This window comes from Balaenoptera ricei, chromosome 15 (genome assembly GCF_028023285.1).
Source record: "Balaenoptera ricei isolate mBalRic1 chromosome 15, mBalRic1.hap2, whole genome shotgun sequence".
NCBI classification, from domain to species: Eukaryota; Metazoa; Chordata; class Mammalia; order Artiodactyla; family Balaenopteridae; genus Balaenoptera; species Balaenoptera ricei.
Window position 1 is genome coordinate 69,954,694 of NC_082653.1, and position 13,078 is coordinate 69,967,771.

Consider the following 13,078-nt stretch of genomic DNA (forward strand, 5'->3'; position numbering starts at 1 on the left):
GCAAGTGACCATCTCCCTCCCCAACATCTCATCAGCTGAGAGGCCTGAGGCTTTAGGGATTCATTCTTAAAAAGAGAGTTCCAGGGTGTACCGTCTCCAACAGTGTATGAAAGTGCTCGTTTCCCAACTTCCTCACCAGCACAGTGTATTATGAAACTTTTCATCTTTGTTCATCTGATACATGAAAAATGGTTTTTACAGTAATATAAAAGCCATTTACATATCTTTTACTATAAAAGCCATTTATATATCTTTTACTGCAAGCTGTCTGTTCACATAAGGGATTATTTTTGTTGTTGCCCTATTAAAGTGTTAGTAACACTATTAGGTTCTGCAAGTAATTTCCATCAAGGGAATCGAAGGAGTTGAGACAGGAGTGTGACTTAGTTTCAGCCAGATTGAGAAACTGACCAATGAACGTAATTCTTGTATGTGTGGGGAATCTAGGCCCTAAAGATGGGTCCCGTAGGTGGGTTCTATAAGAAGGGCAAAGGAATTTGTAAATGGTTGTTCCTGAGAAGAAGGACATGGTAGTTACTTTGAGCTGAGGGTGAAACCAGGCATCAGTTAGATTGGGCAAGGCCTGGTTAAGAGGCCTTTCTTAAGCCTCCCTCCCCAGCTCTTGAGACAGATTTCCCAACGAATGTTCCAGAGACAGGGACCCACCATGGCAACTGGCTCGGTGCCCCAGGCGGCACGTCAGCCCCCCTTCCTTCTTCCTCTCCCGGTTTGCATCTCTAGATTGGGGGACCTCCAGCCCAGTAGGAGAGCGCTTCTCAAACGTCTGTGGTGAAGACATATTATTTTCCCCCAAATTGAATCCATTGTGGATGATATTCTGTAATATACAATAAAGATGATTTACTAGGAAAATAAAATGTAGACACAAGCCCAAATTATTTATTTATTTATAAGGTAGGGATTATCAAATTGATTATTTTATTTTATTTTATTTTATTTTATTAATTTATTTATTTTTTTGGCCACGCTGCGTGGCACGCGGAACCTTAGGTCCCCGACCAGGGATCGAACCCGTGCACCCTTTCAGTGGGCACGCAGAGTCCTAACCACTGAACCGCTAGGGAATTTCCCCAAATTATTTATTAGCACACTCACCAGACATAAAATTTCTCTGTCAAATGGCAATAGAGTTTCTAACTGCTACTCTCAAATTTTGTTCTTAAAACGGTCACACCTTGAGCAACAGGCCTTTAGAACAAGACGGACGCTGTCTTCCTGTCTCCCTTCTGGGTTTCCCATCTCCTTTGTCCCAGCTCCCCACCCCAGAGCTTAACAAGTCCATTAATTAGGCCACCACTTGCTGGTGTCTCTCCTCCCGCTGCCTGCGATGCCATTTTATAAACACAGAGGCTCTAACCCAGACAAGATGGAGGTGAAAGGAACAAGATAAGAAGCATGGCTTTCTTTGCTTTGACTGACATTCATCTGCCCAACTTCCTGACCTAAAAATATTATTTCCCACACGCTCTCACAATTTTGAGTTTTACCAGAGTACTAATTAGCTTTCCCTAGAGCCGTGAAAAAGCACATTTACAAGAGGAGCATTTAGATCAGATGTTTTGATATAGAACACTTGTCTTTCCTAACTAAAAGTATAGGACACTTTATTTTTCTTCAGATCATTAATTCCACCATTAAGTAGCTTGTACTTATTTTGATTCAACCAGCTTTTTAAAAAAAAAAAAAAATGGAAGAGAGTTTGAAAGTCATTATTTCTCCCATGAAGTCTGCAGATAAAAGCTGACCCTGAAGAAGGGCAAAGTGTTGTTTTGCTCTCCCTAGCACCGTGGGCTTTGCAGGGATTATTTCTGTCGTCACCGAGTGATAGCTTGCTTCTCTGTCTGTCTCTTAGGATATTTTGCTCGAGTCCATGGCGTCAGCCAGCTTATAAAGGCATTTCTACGGAAGACAGAATGTAATTGTCAAATTCTAAACCTCGGGGCTGGGATGGATACCACCTTCTGGAGGTTAAAGGTAAATTAAAATTTCCCATTTTCTCTTTCCAGTTGTTTAAATTTAATTTGTTGAAGACATTCACCTGGTTCAAAAGCGTAAAGAAAAGATTAAAATGCGGTGCAGTGGCAGCCTGTCTCCCACCTCTCTTTGCAGCCCTCCAGCCCCACAACTGCCTTCATCCCCGTACTTCATCTCACCAGGGCCCTAGTGAGGATATGTGGGTGGTTTCTCACCTTTTGCTGCTACTAACTGGGTTATAATAAACATTCTTGGGTACATTTCCCGCTGCATGTATGGCAGTATATCAGGAGAAGGAGCAAGGGTTCTACCAGTGGAACTGCTGAGACAAAAGAACACTTGCGTTTGTAATTTTGACGATAACTTAAGATTTTATTGTCGGCATCGCAGTGTCTTAGGTAACATTTGGAGATTTGCAAGGCTGGGTAATGATAACATGATGCAAAGCCCTTTTGTAGTCATTCTGTGATTTGATGCTTCAATTGTTCTATTTGGATTCAAGGGCAGGTGTAATTATACTCACTCATAGGAAAGGAAACTTGGGTCTAGTTAGTGGCAGAATCAGGACTAAAGTTCTGGTCTTTGATTCCTGGGCTGGATTTTCTTGCCAAACCTTTTCCCTACAAATATCTCACTGATTGCATTTTCTTTCTTTTTTCTTTTTTTTGTAGGTTTGTACAGATTTTTCTTGGTTCTTCTATCAGGTCGGTCACGTGGTAGTAATGGGTATGTGCGTTTCTCCAGATTTTTTTTTTTTAATTAATTAATTTGTTTTTGGTTGCGTTGGGTCTTCATTGCTGCGTGCGGGCTATCTCTAGTTGCAGTGAGCAGGGGCTTCTCTTCGTTGCGGTGCATGGGCTTCTCATTGCAGTGGCTCCTCCTGTTGTGGAGCACGGGCTTCAGTAATTGTGGCACTCAGGCTCAGTAGTTGTGGCTTGCGGGCTCTAGAGCACAGGCTCAGTAGTTGTGGCTTAATTAGTAGCACGGGCTTAATTGCTCTGTGGCATGTGGGATCTTCCCGGACCAGGGCTCGAACCCGTGTCCCCTGCATTGGCAGGCGGATTCTTAACCATTGTGCCACCAGGGAAGTCCCTCTCCAGATTTCTTGCAGGCGTAGACCAAGATAGATGAGAGTATATAGGCATAACTCGACCTGCATTATCTATTTTGTCCCTAATTAGCTCACCTGATAAGAAGGTCTTTGGTCATCAGAGCTCCCAACCTTTCTGTTACTTGAGAATCAGTGTCCTCAACATGGCCCTAGTATCGTTTGCCTCTGCATTCTTCCTTCTAGATGAGATAACTGACATTTATGAAGTGCGTTTACATATATGACGTCATAAGCTAACACAGGAGCTGTGTTGGGTGGGGGAGCTTACACATCTGAGGGAAGTGGGGCTTTGAAAGTCTGTGTCTTCCCCCAAATTGGACAGCCAGTGGCATTAGGACGTGGAACCAACATTGGCTCCAGCTCATCAGACTCCCAATTCCTTCCTCTTTCCTATGCACACAGCCCTGTGGCTGTTCAGGGAGAATCTTTTCTGTGGATTGATTGTGCCTCTAACGCTGTGACCCTGGTGTGGTGGAAGCAACTGGAACAGAATGTAGTGTAAGAGTGTGTGCACTGCCAGCATTACAGGAGCCGCTGGAGAAATCCCTCCTTTTTACCCTTTTGACTTGGTCATGTGGTTTGGGTTTTTTTTCCCCATCTTGTAGGTGGGTTAATAATAAATCTGAGATTTTAATTTCTGAGCCAGGTACACCAAGGCTTATGTGCCCCTTCCAAGAAAAAGGTTGTCTGTCAAAGGTGAGGAAGGGGAATAGCACAGGGCCTTAAAGTCCTCTGTGGAAGTTTTTTGTTTTATTTGATAATTATATTGATCTGAATGGTTTTTGTAAAAATTTAAGTTTCTCTTTTTTTTCTTTTTAAATTATGCTTGTTTGCTCTTTTAGTATTATTTTTTAAGTCTTTTCCATTTTGTTGTGAGTTTTCCCCCCTGATTTGATGTTTGCCTTTAATTTTTATTTTTTATTATTTATTTATTTGGCCGCTTGCGTACTTGCGGGATCTTAGTTCCCCGACCAGGGATCAGACCCATCCCCCTGCAGTGGAAGGGCGGAGTCCTAACCACTGGATCACCAGGGAATTCCCTTGTTTGCTCTTTTAGAGCTGAGGTTGCACAGGCCAAATCTGGCCAGCCACCTATTTTTGTAAATAAAGTTTTATTGGAACACAGCCATGCCCATTTATTTACATCTTATCTATGGCTCTCACAGCAGGGCTGGGTGGTTACAACAGAGACCATTATGGCCTGCAAAGCCTAAAATGCTTACTTTCTGACTCTTTCCAGAAAGTTTGTTAATCCCTGTTTTAGAGCTATACGTGCCTCTATAAAAGAGCAGGGGAAGTCGTGTCCATCGATCTTACAGTCTTGTGCTCTTTCCACCTGGGATGGCCCCCCAGCTGCACCAGCAGAGGCTTAGTTGCGAGTCACAGGCTTTCTCGGGCCACTGCCGTGTGAGCTTGTTCTGTATAATCTCAGGGGCCCAAGACTGGACAGTCAAAGACTCTCATCTTCAGGCAGCAGGCAAAAACAGGGCCAGGGAAAGCTGGTATTGTCATGAGCAAAGAGTAAAGCGTGAGTGAAACCCTTTAAGGGGCCTCACTTCTTGGTGTCTCTTGAATTCTGTTTCTGTACAACCAAAGCGTCGTCTATGGAGGGAAAGCAGTCTCAGTTCTGGCCGCCTGTGAAGTGGTGGACTACCTTGGATCTTGGAGTCTGAGGGCCACCCTTCCTCGTGGCTGTTCCTGGCTGCCCCCTGGTGGCTGTGCCCTGCCTTGGGTGTCTCCCCTGCCTCCCGTGCCATGCGAGCTACTTGGGAGTGGAGTGTCAGAGGGCCGCAGAGAATCGTGGAATAAAAAGTTGAAGCATCACTTGCCAGAGCCATTTTGCCCCTTTCTGAAAGCTGAGAAAGAGGATGTCTGTTTCTTAAAAGTTCCAGGTGTGCCTTTTGGAAGCTTTCCTTCCTCAGTGACCCCTTATTCAGAATTCTTATGAGGATCAAGTGCACGAGTGCCTGGGAAAGCTCTTTAAAAAGTCAGGAGTCCTGGGCATCTACCCTGAGAAAACCATAATTCAAAAAGAGTCATGTACCACAGTGTTCATTGCAGTTCTGTTTACAATAGCCCGGACATGGAAGCAACCTAAGTGTCCATCGACAGATGAATGGGTAAAGAAGATGTGGCACATATATACAATGGAATATTACTCAGCCATAAAAAGAAACAAAATTGAGTTATTTGTAGTGAGGTGGGTGGACCTAGAGTCTGTCATACAGAGTGAAGTAAGTCAGAAAGAGAAAAACAAGTATCATATGATAACACATATATGTGGAATCTAAAAAAAAAAAACAAAACTGGTTCTGAAGAACCTAGGGGCAGGACAGGAATAAAGACAGACATAGAGAATGGACTTGAGGACATGGGGAGGCGGAAGGGTAAGCTGGGACGAAGTGAGAGAGTGGCATGGACATATATACACTACCAAATGTAAAATAGATAGCTAGTGGGAAGCAGCCGCATAGCACAGGGAGATCAGCTCGGTGCTTTGTGTCCCCCTAGAGGGGTGGGAGGGAGACGCAAGAGGGAGGAGATATGGGGATATATGTATATGTACAGCTGATTCACTTTGTTATGATGCAGAAACTAACACACCATTGTAAAGCAATTATACTCCAATAAAGATGTTAAAAAAAAAAAAGTCAGATGTCCTGTGTGAGATGTGGGACAGTGTGCTGGCCTTCATTTATTTGCTTTTGATTGTCCTCGTGGTCTTCTGGAATTTTAGACTGTTCTTAACACTCTATACCTTGTGAGTAAAAGTTCTTGAAAGGTGTTGTAGCATTTCTTAGAGGAAGTTATTTCTGTGTATCCTTTAAACACATCCTCCGAATGTCTTCAGATAGCTTTTACATAGCCCTGCTCTGCAGTCAGATAGTAGGTATGTGTTGCAATTCCAGGAGTGAACAGCTGAAGGTGGGTGAGTCCACGTCTCCTCTGATGTCAGGAAACCGTCTTGTCCCTTTGTTTTGTTTTTCTTTTTCTCTTCCTCCTTCCTCCTCTGTCCTTCCTCTCCAGAATTCCCCCAGACCAGATCCCCTGAAATTTTAACTGAGGACCATTTTCCATGTGGGTGGATCTCCCAATTCTGTTGCTTGCCCTTAGAGGTCACCTTCCTACCAGGAACTGCTTCCTCATGATTTCTGCCCCCATCACTCTGTCCTCGGGGGGATCTGCTGCCCCTCCCGACCTGTCCTTCCTCTCTAGTTATTGTCTGTGTAAATGGTGCTCTTACCTGCCAGGTTGCTCATCAGAAACAGGGAAACATCCTTACCCCTCCTTTTTCTTTATCCCATCCTACACCAAAGAAGCCACCACCAAGTACTGGATATCAGCAACTTTCTTTTTCTTTCCTCTTTTTTAATTTTTTTTTTAAACACCTTTATTGAAGTATAATTGCCTTACAATGGTGTGTTAGCTTCTGCTTTATAACAAAGTGAATCAGTTATACATATACAATATGTTCCCATATCTCTTCCCTCTTGCATCTCCCTCCCTCCCACCCTCCCCATCCCACCCCTCTAGGTGGTCACAAAGCACCGAGCTGATCTCCCTGTGCTATGCGGCTGCTTCCCACTAGCTATCTATTTTACATTTGGTAGTGTATATATGTCCATGACACTCTCTTACCCTGTCACATCTCACCCCACCCCCTCCCCATATCCTCAGGTCCATTCTCTAGTAGGTCTGTGTCTTTATTCCCGTCTTGCCACTAGGTTCTTCATGGCCTTTTTTTTTTTTTTCTTTTTCCCTTAGATTCCGTATATATGTGTTAGCATACTGTATTTGTTTTTCTCTTTCTGACTTACTTCACTCTGTATGACAGACTCTAACTCCATCCACCTCATTACAAATACCTCCATTTCATTTCTTTTTATGGCTGAGTAATATTCCATTGTATATATGTGCCACATCTTCTTTATCCATTCATCTGTCGATGGACATTTAGGTTGCTTCCATGTCCTGGCTATTGTAAATAGAGCTGCAATGAACATTTTGGTACATGACTCTTTTTGAACTATGGTTTTCTCAGGGTATATGCCCAGTAGTGGGATTGCTGGGTCGTATGGTAGTTCTATTCTTAGTTTTTTAAGGACCCTCCATACTGTTCTCCATAGTGGCTGTATCAATTTACATTCCCACCAGCAGTGCAAGAGTGTTCCCTTTCCTCCACACCCTCTCCAGCATTTATTGTTTCTAGATTTTTTGATGATGGCCATTCTGACCGGTGTGAGATGATATCTCATTGTAGTTTTGATTTGCATTTCTCTAATGATTAATGATGTTGAGCATTCTTTCATGTGTCTGTTGGCAATCTGTATATCTTCTTTGGAGAAATGTCTGTTTAGGTCTTCTGCCAATTTTTTTTTTAAAATAAGTAGCTCTCTGTTTCTGGGATATAAGTGCAGGTGGGCATGAGGGTATTAAAAGAGAAGCAGGTTGTGGAGCACCTTGTTTCTTGCTAAGTCTTAAGGATGTGAAGAGCTATTGCAGGCAGAAAGGGGTGGTGTTTTAGTCTTCACAGCTGGTGATAGAGCTGAGGGGGAAAGGATGCATTTGAGAATAGTCAGCAGGGCTGAGGGATTTTTTTTTTAATTGAAATATATCAATACTTGACATAATTTTTTTTAATTGAAGTATACTTGATTTACAATGTTGTGTTAGTTTCAGGTGTACAGCAAAGTAATTCAGTTATATATATATATAGATACAGATATAGATATAGATATCTATTCTTTTCTAGATTCTTTTCCCTTACAGGTTATTATAAAATATTGAGTAGAATTCCCTGTGCTATACAGTAGGTCCTTGTTTGTTATCTATTTTATATATAGTAGTGTGTATGTTAATCCCAAACTCCTAATTTATCCCTCCCCGCTTCCCCCTTTGGTAACCATAAGTTTGTTTTCTCTGTCTGTGGGTCTATTTCTGTTTTGTACATAAGCGCATTTGTATCATTTTTTTTAGATTCCACATATAAGCGATATCATACTATTTGACATATAATACTATGTTAGTTTCATAGTATGTATTACACAGTGATCTGACATTTGTGTACATTTGGGGCTGAGTGATTGATTGGACAGGGAGGAGGAGCTGGGGAATTCTAGCACGACCAGTAGGTGACTGGATGGGGGTGTAGCCACCGACTAAGCTAGGAAAAGCACAAGGGGGAAGCAGGGCTGTGTGTGTGTGTGTGTGTTTCACACTTTTTAAAACTGCAGCCACAGTAAAAAAAATAACTCTACATCCCTAGCCAGGACTCACGTCTATGTACCTATGTCTGTCAATAATAAGGGCACACACATGGTACTTACCAAGGGCGGCCCTATTCTGAGTGTCACTCACATATTTCCTCATTAACCCCAACAGCCCTGTGAGGTTTTATTCTCTACTTTTCAAATGAGGAAACCTTGGCCCAGGGAGTTTAGTGACTTTCCCAAGGCCTCACAGCAAACAAGTGGTGGAGCTGGGATTTGAACCTTGTCCCCCCAGGCTCCAGAGCGCCTGCTGTTTACCACCCCACTATTCCCCACTATCACAGAAAAAACTAAATGTATCCCTCATTCCACATGATGCTTTCTGATACTTGCTACTTTGTTCTATTTCATCCCCAAACTGCTGGTCACAACCCACGACACTGGTTTCTTAACCCTCTCTAATAGGTCTCAAGCTGCTTTTTAAAAATTAATTAATTAATTAATTTTTGGCTGTGTTGGGTCTTCGTTGCTGCGCGCAGGCTTTCTCTAGTTGAGGCGGGGCGGGGGCTACTCTTCGTCGCGGTGCGCGGGCTTCTCATCGCGGTGGCTTCTCTGGTTGCGGAGCACATCAAGCTGCTTTTTTGAGAAACACACTTATGTCCTGCTTCCCGTCTACCTCTTAACATCCCAGGGACCATTCCCCTGATTCAGGCTCCCCATCACTTGTCTCCTGGACAGCTACAATAATCTCCTTTTTCCCTCCATTTGTTCTTTATGCCGAGACCAAGTAACCTGAAAAGTACGTTTCTTACCATATCATTCCCCTGATTTTAAATCCGTAAGTACCCCACTGCTCTTCAGGCCCTAGCACTTGGTGCATGAAGATGATAGGTAAATGTATGAGTAATAAGTAATTATAGAAAGATTACTGTGTGTTTTTTCTCAGGATGAAGATCTTCTACCAAGTAAATATTTTGAAATCGACTTTCCAACGATAGTCACGAGAAAGCTGCACAGCATCAAGTAAGTGTGGCCTTGGCCGGAAGCAAGAGGCTGGTGAGATTCAGAACCAGCTGCGGGTAGACGGCAGGTCTGAAGGCAGGAGACCTCATTTTAGGGCACTGCTTTCCTTTCATCCCCTCCTCCCTCTTTCTTGCCCCCGGGACCCTCATTCCAACATATCGTGCAGTCTTCAACATGAAATATACCCTCCTTTGTCACTCTTCTATCCGTTCGTGTAATTTCTCTGAACATTTAAAAAAATGACCTAGAGTAGATTAATAATCTGAATTAAAAAAAAATTTTATATTGGATTGTAGTTGATTAACAGTGTTGTGTATTAATCTGAATTTTTATGTGTATTTTGCTTACTTCTTTATTGCCAGGGTATAGAAAGGTGCCTGGCCCAGAATAGATGTGTAGTAAATATCTTCTGAATGAATGAATGGGAGGCTGAAGTTAATCAGTTATTTTGGGCTCGGCCTGTGGCATCTTAGTTCCCCGACCAGGGATCGAACCCACGTCCCCTGCATTGGAAGCGCAGAGTCCTAACCACTGGACCACCAGGGAATTCCCTGTTTTTTCGCATATTTTTGATTGGGAGAGTTGTCACATAAATGTTACTAAAAACACTGGAATATTTGGAAAATTCTTGCTAGCCTGTCTGTAGCTGTTTCTAAGTGAGTATGTCATGATCAGTTTGTGATTTGATATCAGATTCTCCGTGTAAAGCTTAGCTGACCTAACTGACTTGTATCCCCTGGACTTTTACTGTATGTGCCTAGGGTCAAATGTGATTAAACAGATGACCCTTTGGCATGGCCCTTCCTTTGAATAGTAGTGATACCTATTTGCCATGTCTGTAGCGTCTGTCTTCATTTTAGCGGTAAATGAGCTGCTTGACTCACCTTTCTTTTTCTCATCTTCTACAGATTGAAACCTCTCCTATCAAAACCCATTTTAGACTTACATTCAGAGGACACACTTCAAATGGGCAAGTATCCTTAACCTAAGTAATACAACCTGGGCTGTATAACAATTTTTGCTCTTTTTCCCCTTTTCTTTTTAAAGATGGTGTGTGTGTGTGTGTGTGTGTGTGTGTGTGTGTGTGTGTGCGCGCGCGCGCACACGCACGAATACACGTATCCTTCTGCTGATATATTTTCACTTCCACCACAGTTACTATGAAGGAATTTAAAACAGTTTTTGATATGACTCTTCTTAGATGTCCATAGGTCCCCACTCTTTAAAAAGAATTTAAATTAGTTGCGAACATTTCAAAAATGGGAGATTTTTCATGAAAGTCTTGATTTTCAGTTTTGCTTGGAAAAATCACATCTAGCTCCTACATGGCAGTTGTTGAGCAGCGGCTGCTTCATTTAGAAGGGTCCTGTCTTCTCCAGTTCTGACCCCACCACTCCCTCTTGTCTTACACCTGACCTGCTTCCTGGTTTATGTCACCTCCTTGGCCCCTGCAGTCAGTTTTTCCCCTCAAGTTTTAATTATGAATGTTTACAACACTACTTTCCTCATTTCTAAGCCTTTCGAATTATGGTAAAACTCTTCCAGAATCTTGCATTGTTTTCAGTCTGTATCTGACAGAGAGGTTCCAGGGCCTTATTAATAATTTGGGTCAGAAAACATGCTTCGAGAGGATGGCCTTCTCGGATGGCCGACACAGATAGCACAGCAGACATCAGACGGTTAGATACGCCTCCTGTTTTACACAACCACAGTGCTTTAGTCATCCTCCTGGTGGTCAGATTCCCAATAATGTTTCCACAGAAAATGATACCTCCCCCATCCTTTGTTTCCCTTATACAAGTTGTGAGTAGAAGCTGTTCAGGCTTTGCCATTTGCTGGCCTATTTGCTTTCTGTACGGTTTTGCTACCGTAATTTTCTGTGTATTTGGTGTCAGAATGATTATCTGCAATGAATGTGCTAGTACTTTGCTAGGACTTTGATCCATCAGTGTAGAAATATATGAAGTAGAAAGTAAAGACTTTCCATAATCCCTCCTCCCACCCAGGATAACCAGCGTTCAGAGTATTTTCTACTGCAGATGAACAGTATACCCAGAGAAAGGTAAATATCACACATAATAAAGTACACACACAGATATAATCCAGTGCGTGGCACATAAAAGGCTCAATAAGTTTTTGTTGAATGAATGTATATACACATTGAATAAATATATGTTGTCGTGTAACATATATTTGTTGAACGAATGGATCTATACTTCTATATATAAATATAGGTTTATATGTAATTTTAATAAAATAAATAATTTATACATACTGTTTAGTGACTTGCTCTTTTCACGTCCTAGTAAATCATGGCTGTCTTTTCATGTCAGAATATATAAATCTACCTCATTATTTCTAATGGCTTTATAGTACTCCTCTGCACGGAAATTCCGTTTTATTTAATCTTTTCCCTACTGATGGTCATTTAGATTGCTGCCTTTTTATATTTCTATATGCAACAGTGTTGTAGAAAACACATATATATGTGCATATTTGCAGGAATTGCTATCTCAAAGAATTGTACATTGTGAATTTTAATAGCTACTACCAAACTGATCTTCAAGACCTTTTTTATTAATTTATGTTTTCATTAAGAGTAGATGAGGATTCTCTTTCTCTACACCCTCACTAACGCTGGATATTATCATTTTTAAAAATTTCTACCAATCTGATGGGCTGTAACAATGTCCCATTGTTTTAAAATTTTATATAACTTTGAATGCTAGTGAGATGGAGTATCTTTCTGTAGTTTTATTGGCCTTTAGGAATTTCTTTGTAAATTGCTTCTTCATTTCCTTTGCCCATTTTTTTCTTCAGTTGCATTGTTTCCCCCCTGCCTTTTTTTTTTTTTTTTTTTCAATTTATAGGAACCCGTTATAACATACAGATATGTTCTTTGATAAAAGCCTCTTGTCAACTTTTTAAAAAAATATTTATATATTTATATTTATTTGGTTGCACCAGGTCTTAGTTGCAGCAGGCGGGCTCCCTTAGTTGCAGCTCACAGACTCCTTAGTTGCAGCTCGCCGGGTCCTCAGTTGCAGCACCTGGGCTCCTTAGTTGCAGCTCCAGGGCTCCTTAATTGCAGCAGGAAGGCTCCTTAGTTGTGGCTCATGGGCTCCTTAGTTGTGGCATGTGAACTATTAGTTGCGGCACGCATGTGGGATATAGTTCCCTGACCAGGGCTCGAACCCGGGCCCCCTGCACTGGGAGCGTGGAGTCTTATCCACTGCACCACCAGGGAAGTCTCTTGTCAACTTTTTTTATTGTATATTTTTTTCTAAGTCTTTTGCTTGTTGTTTTAAATCTGTGTTTGTGTCTTATGTGGGTAAATTTTCCAATCTTGTCCTTTATATCAATAGTTTTTGATCTTGCCATCATACTGAGAAAGGAATCTGAATAAAAATAAATAAAAACGTGAATGAAAATCTGAGAAAAGTGATAGATGATAATAAAACTGACAAAAATTTCGTTTAAAAATTACCCTTTTTCATCAAACCCCTGGGGCTCTGATTGTAAGAATCACCACTATTTATTTATCAATAGGAAAGAAAAAGTGCTGACAAATAAAACTGATACATTATCGACTGTTAGATGCATCCCGATTTCAGAAATGTTAAAATGTGAAAAATATATGCATCTTAGAATTGATGATAGATGTTTTCTTAAGCTGAAGTATGCACAGGGTAAGAAATTAAAAGTATGTAAATGAGCACACAACGAAAAGTAAGTCAGG

At 41.6% G+C, this 13,078-nt stretch overlaps 1 protein-coding gene across 1 annotated transcript in view; it reads left to right on the plus strand.

The window, feature by feature from the left end:
* LCMT1 (leucine carboxyl methyltransferase 1) overlaps window positions 1-13,078 on the plus strand; it is a 55,151-nt gene that overhangs the window by 20,003 nt on the left and 22,070 nt on the right. Inside the window, exons 3-5 of the mRNA XM_059897685.1 lie at window positions 1,874-1,995; window positions 9,263-9,339; window positions 10,248-10,309. Of these exons, the coding sequence (XP_059753668.1) occupies window positions 1,874-1,995; window positions 9,263-9,339; window positions 10,248-10,309 (261 nt within the window). The remainder of the gene's footprint in view (window positions 1-1,873; window positions 1,996-9,262; window positions 9,340-10,247; window positions 10,310-13,078) is intronic.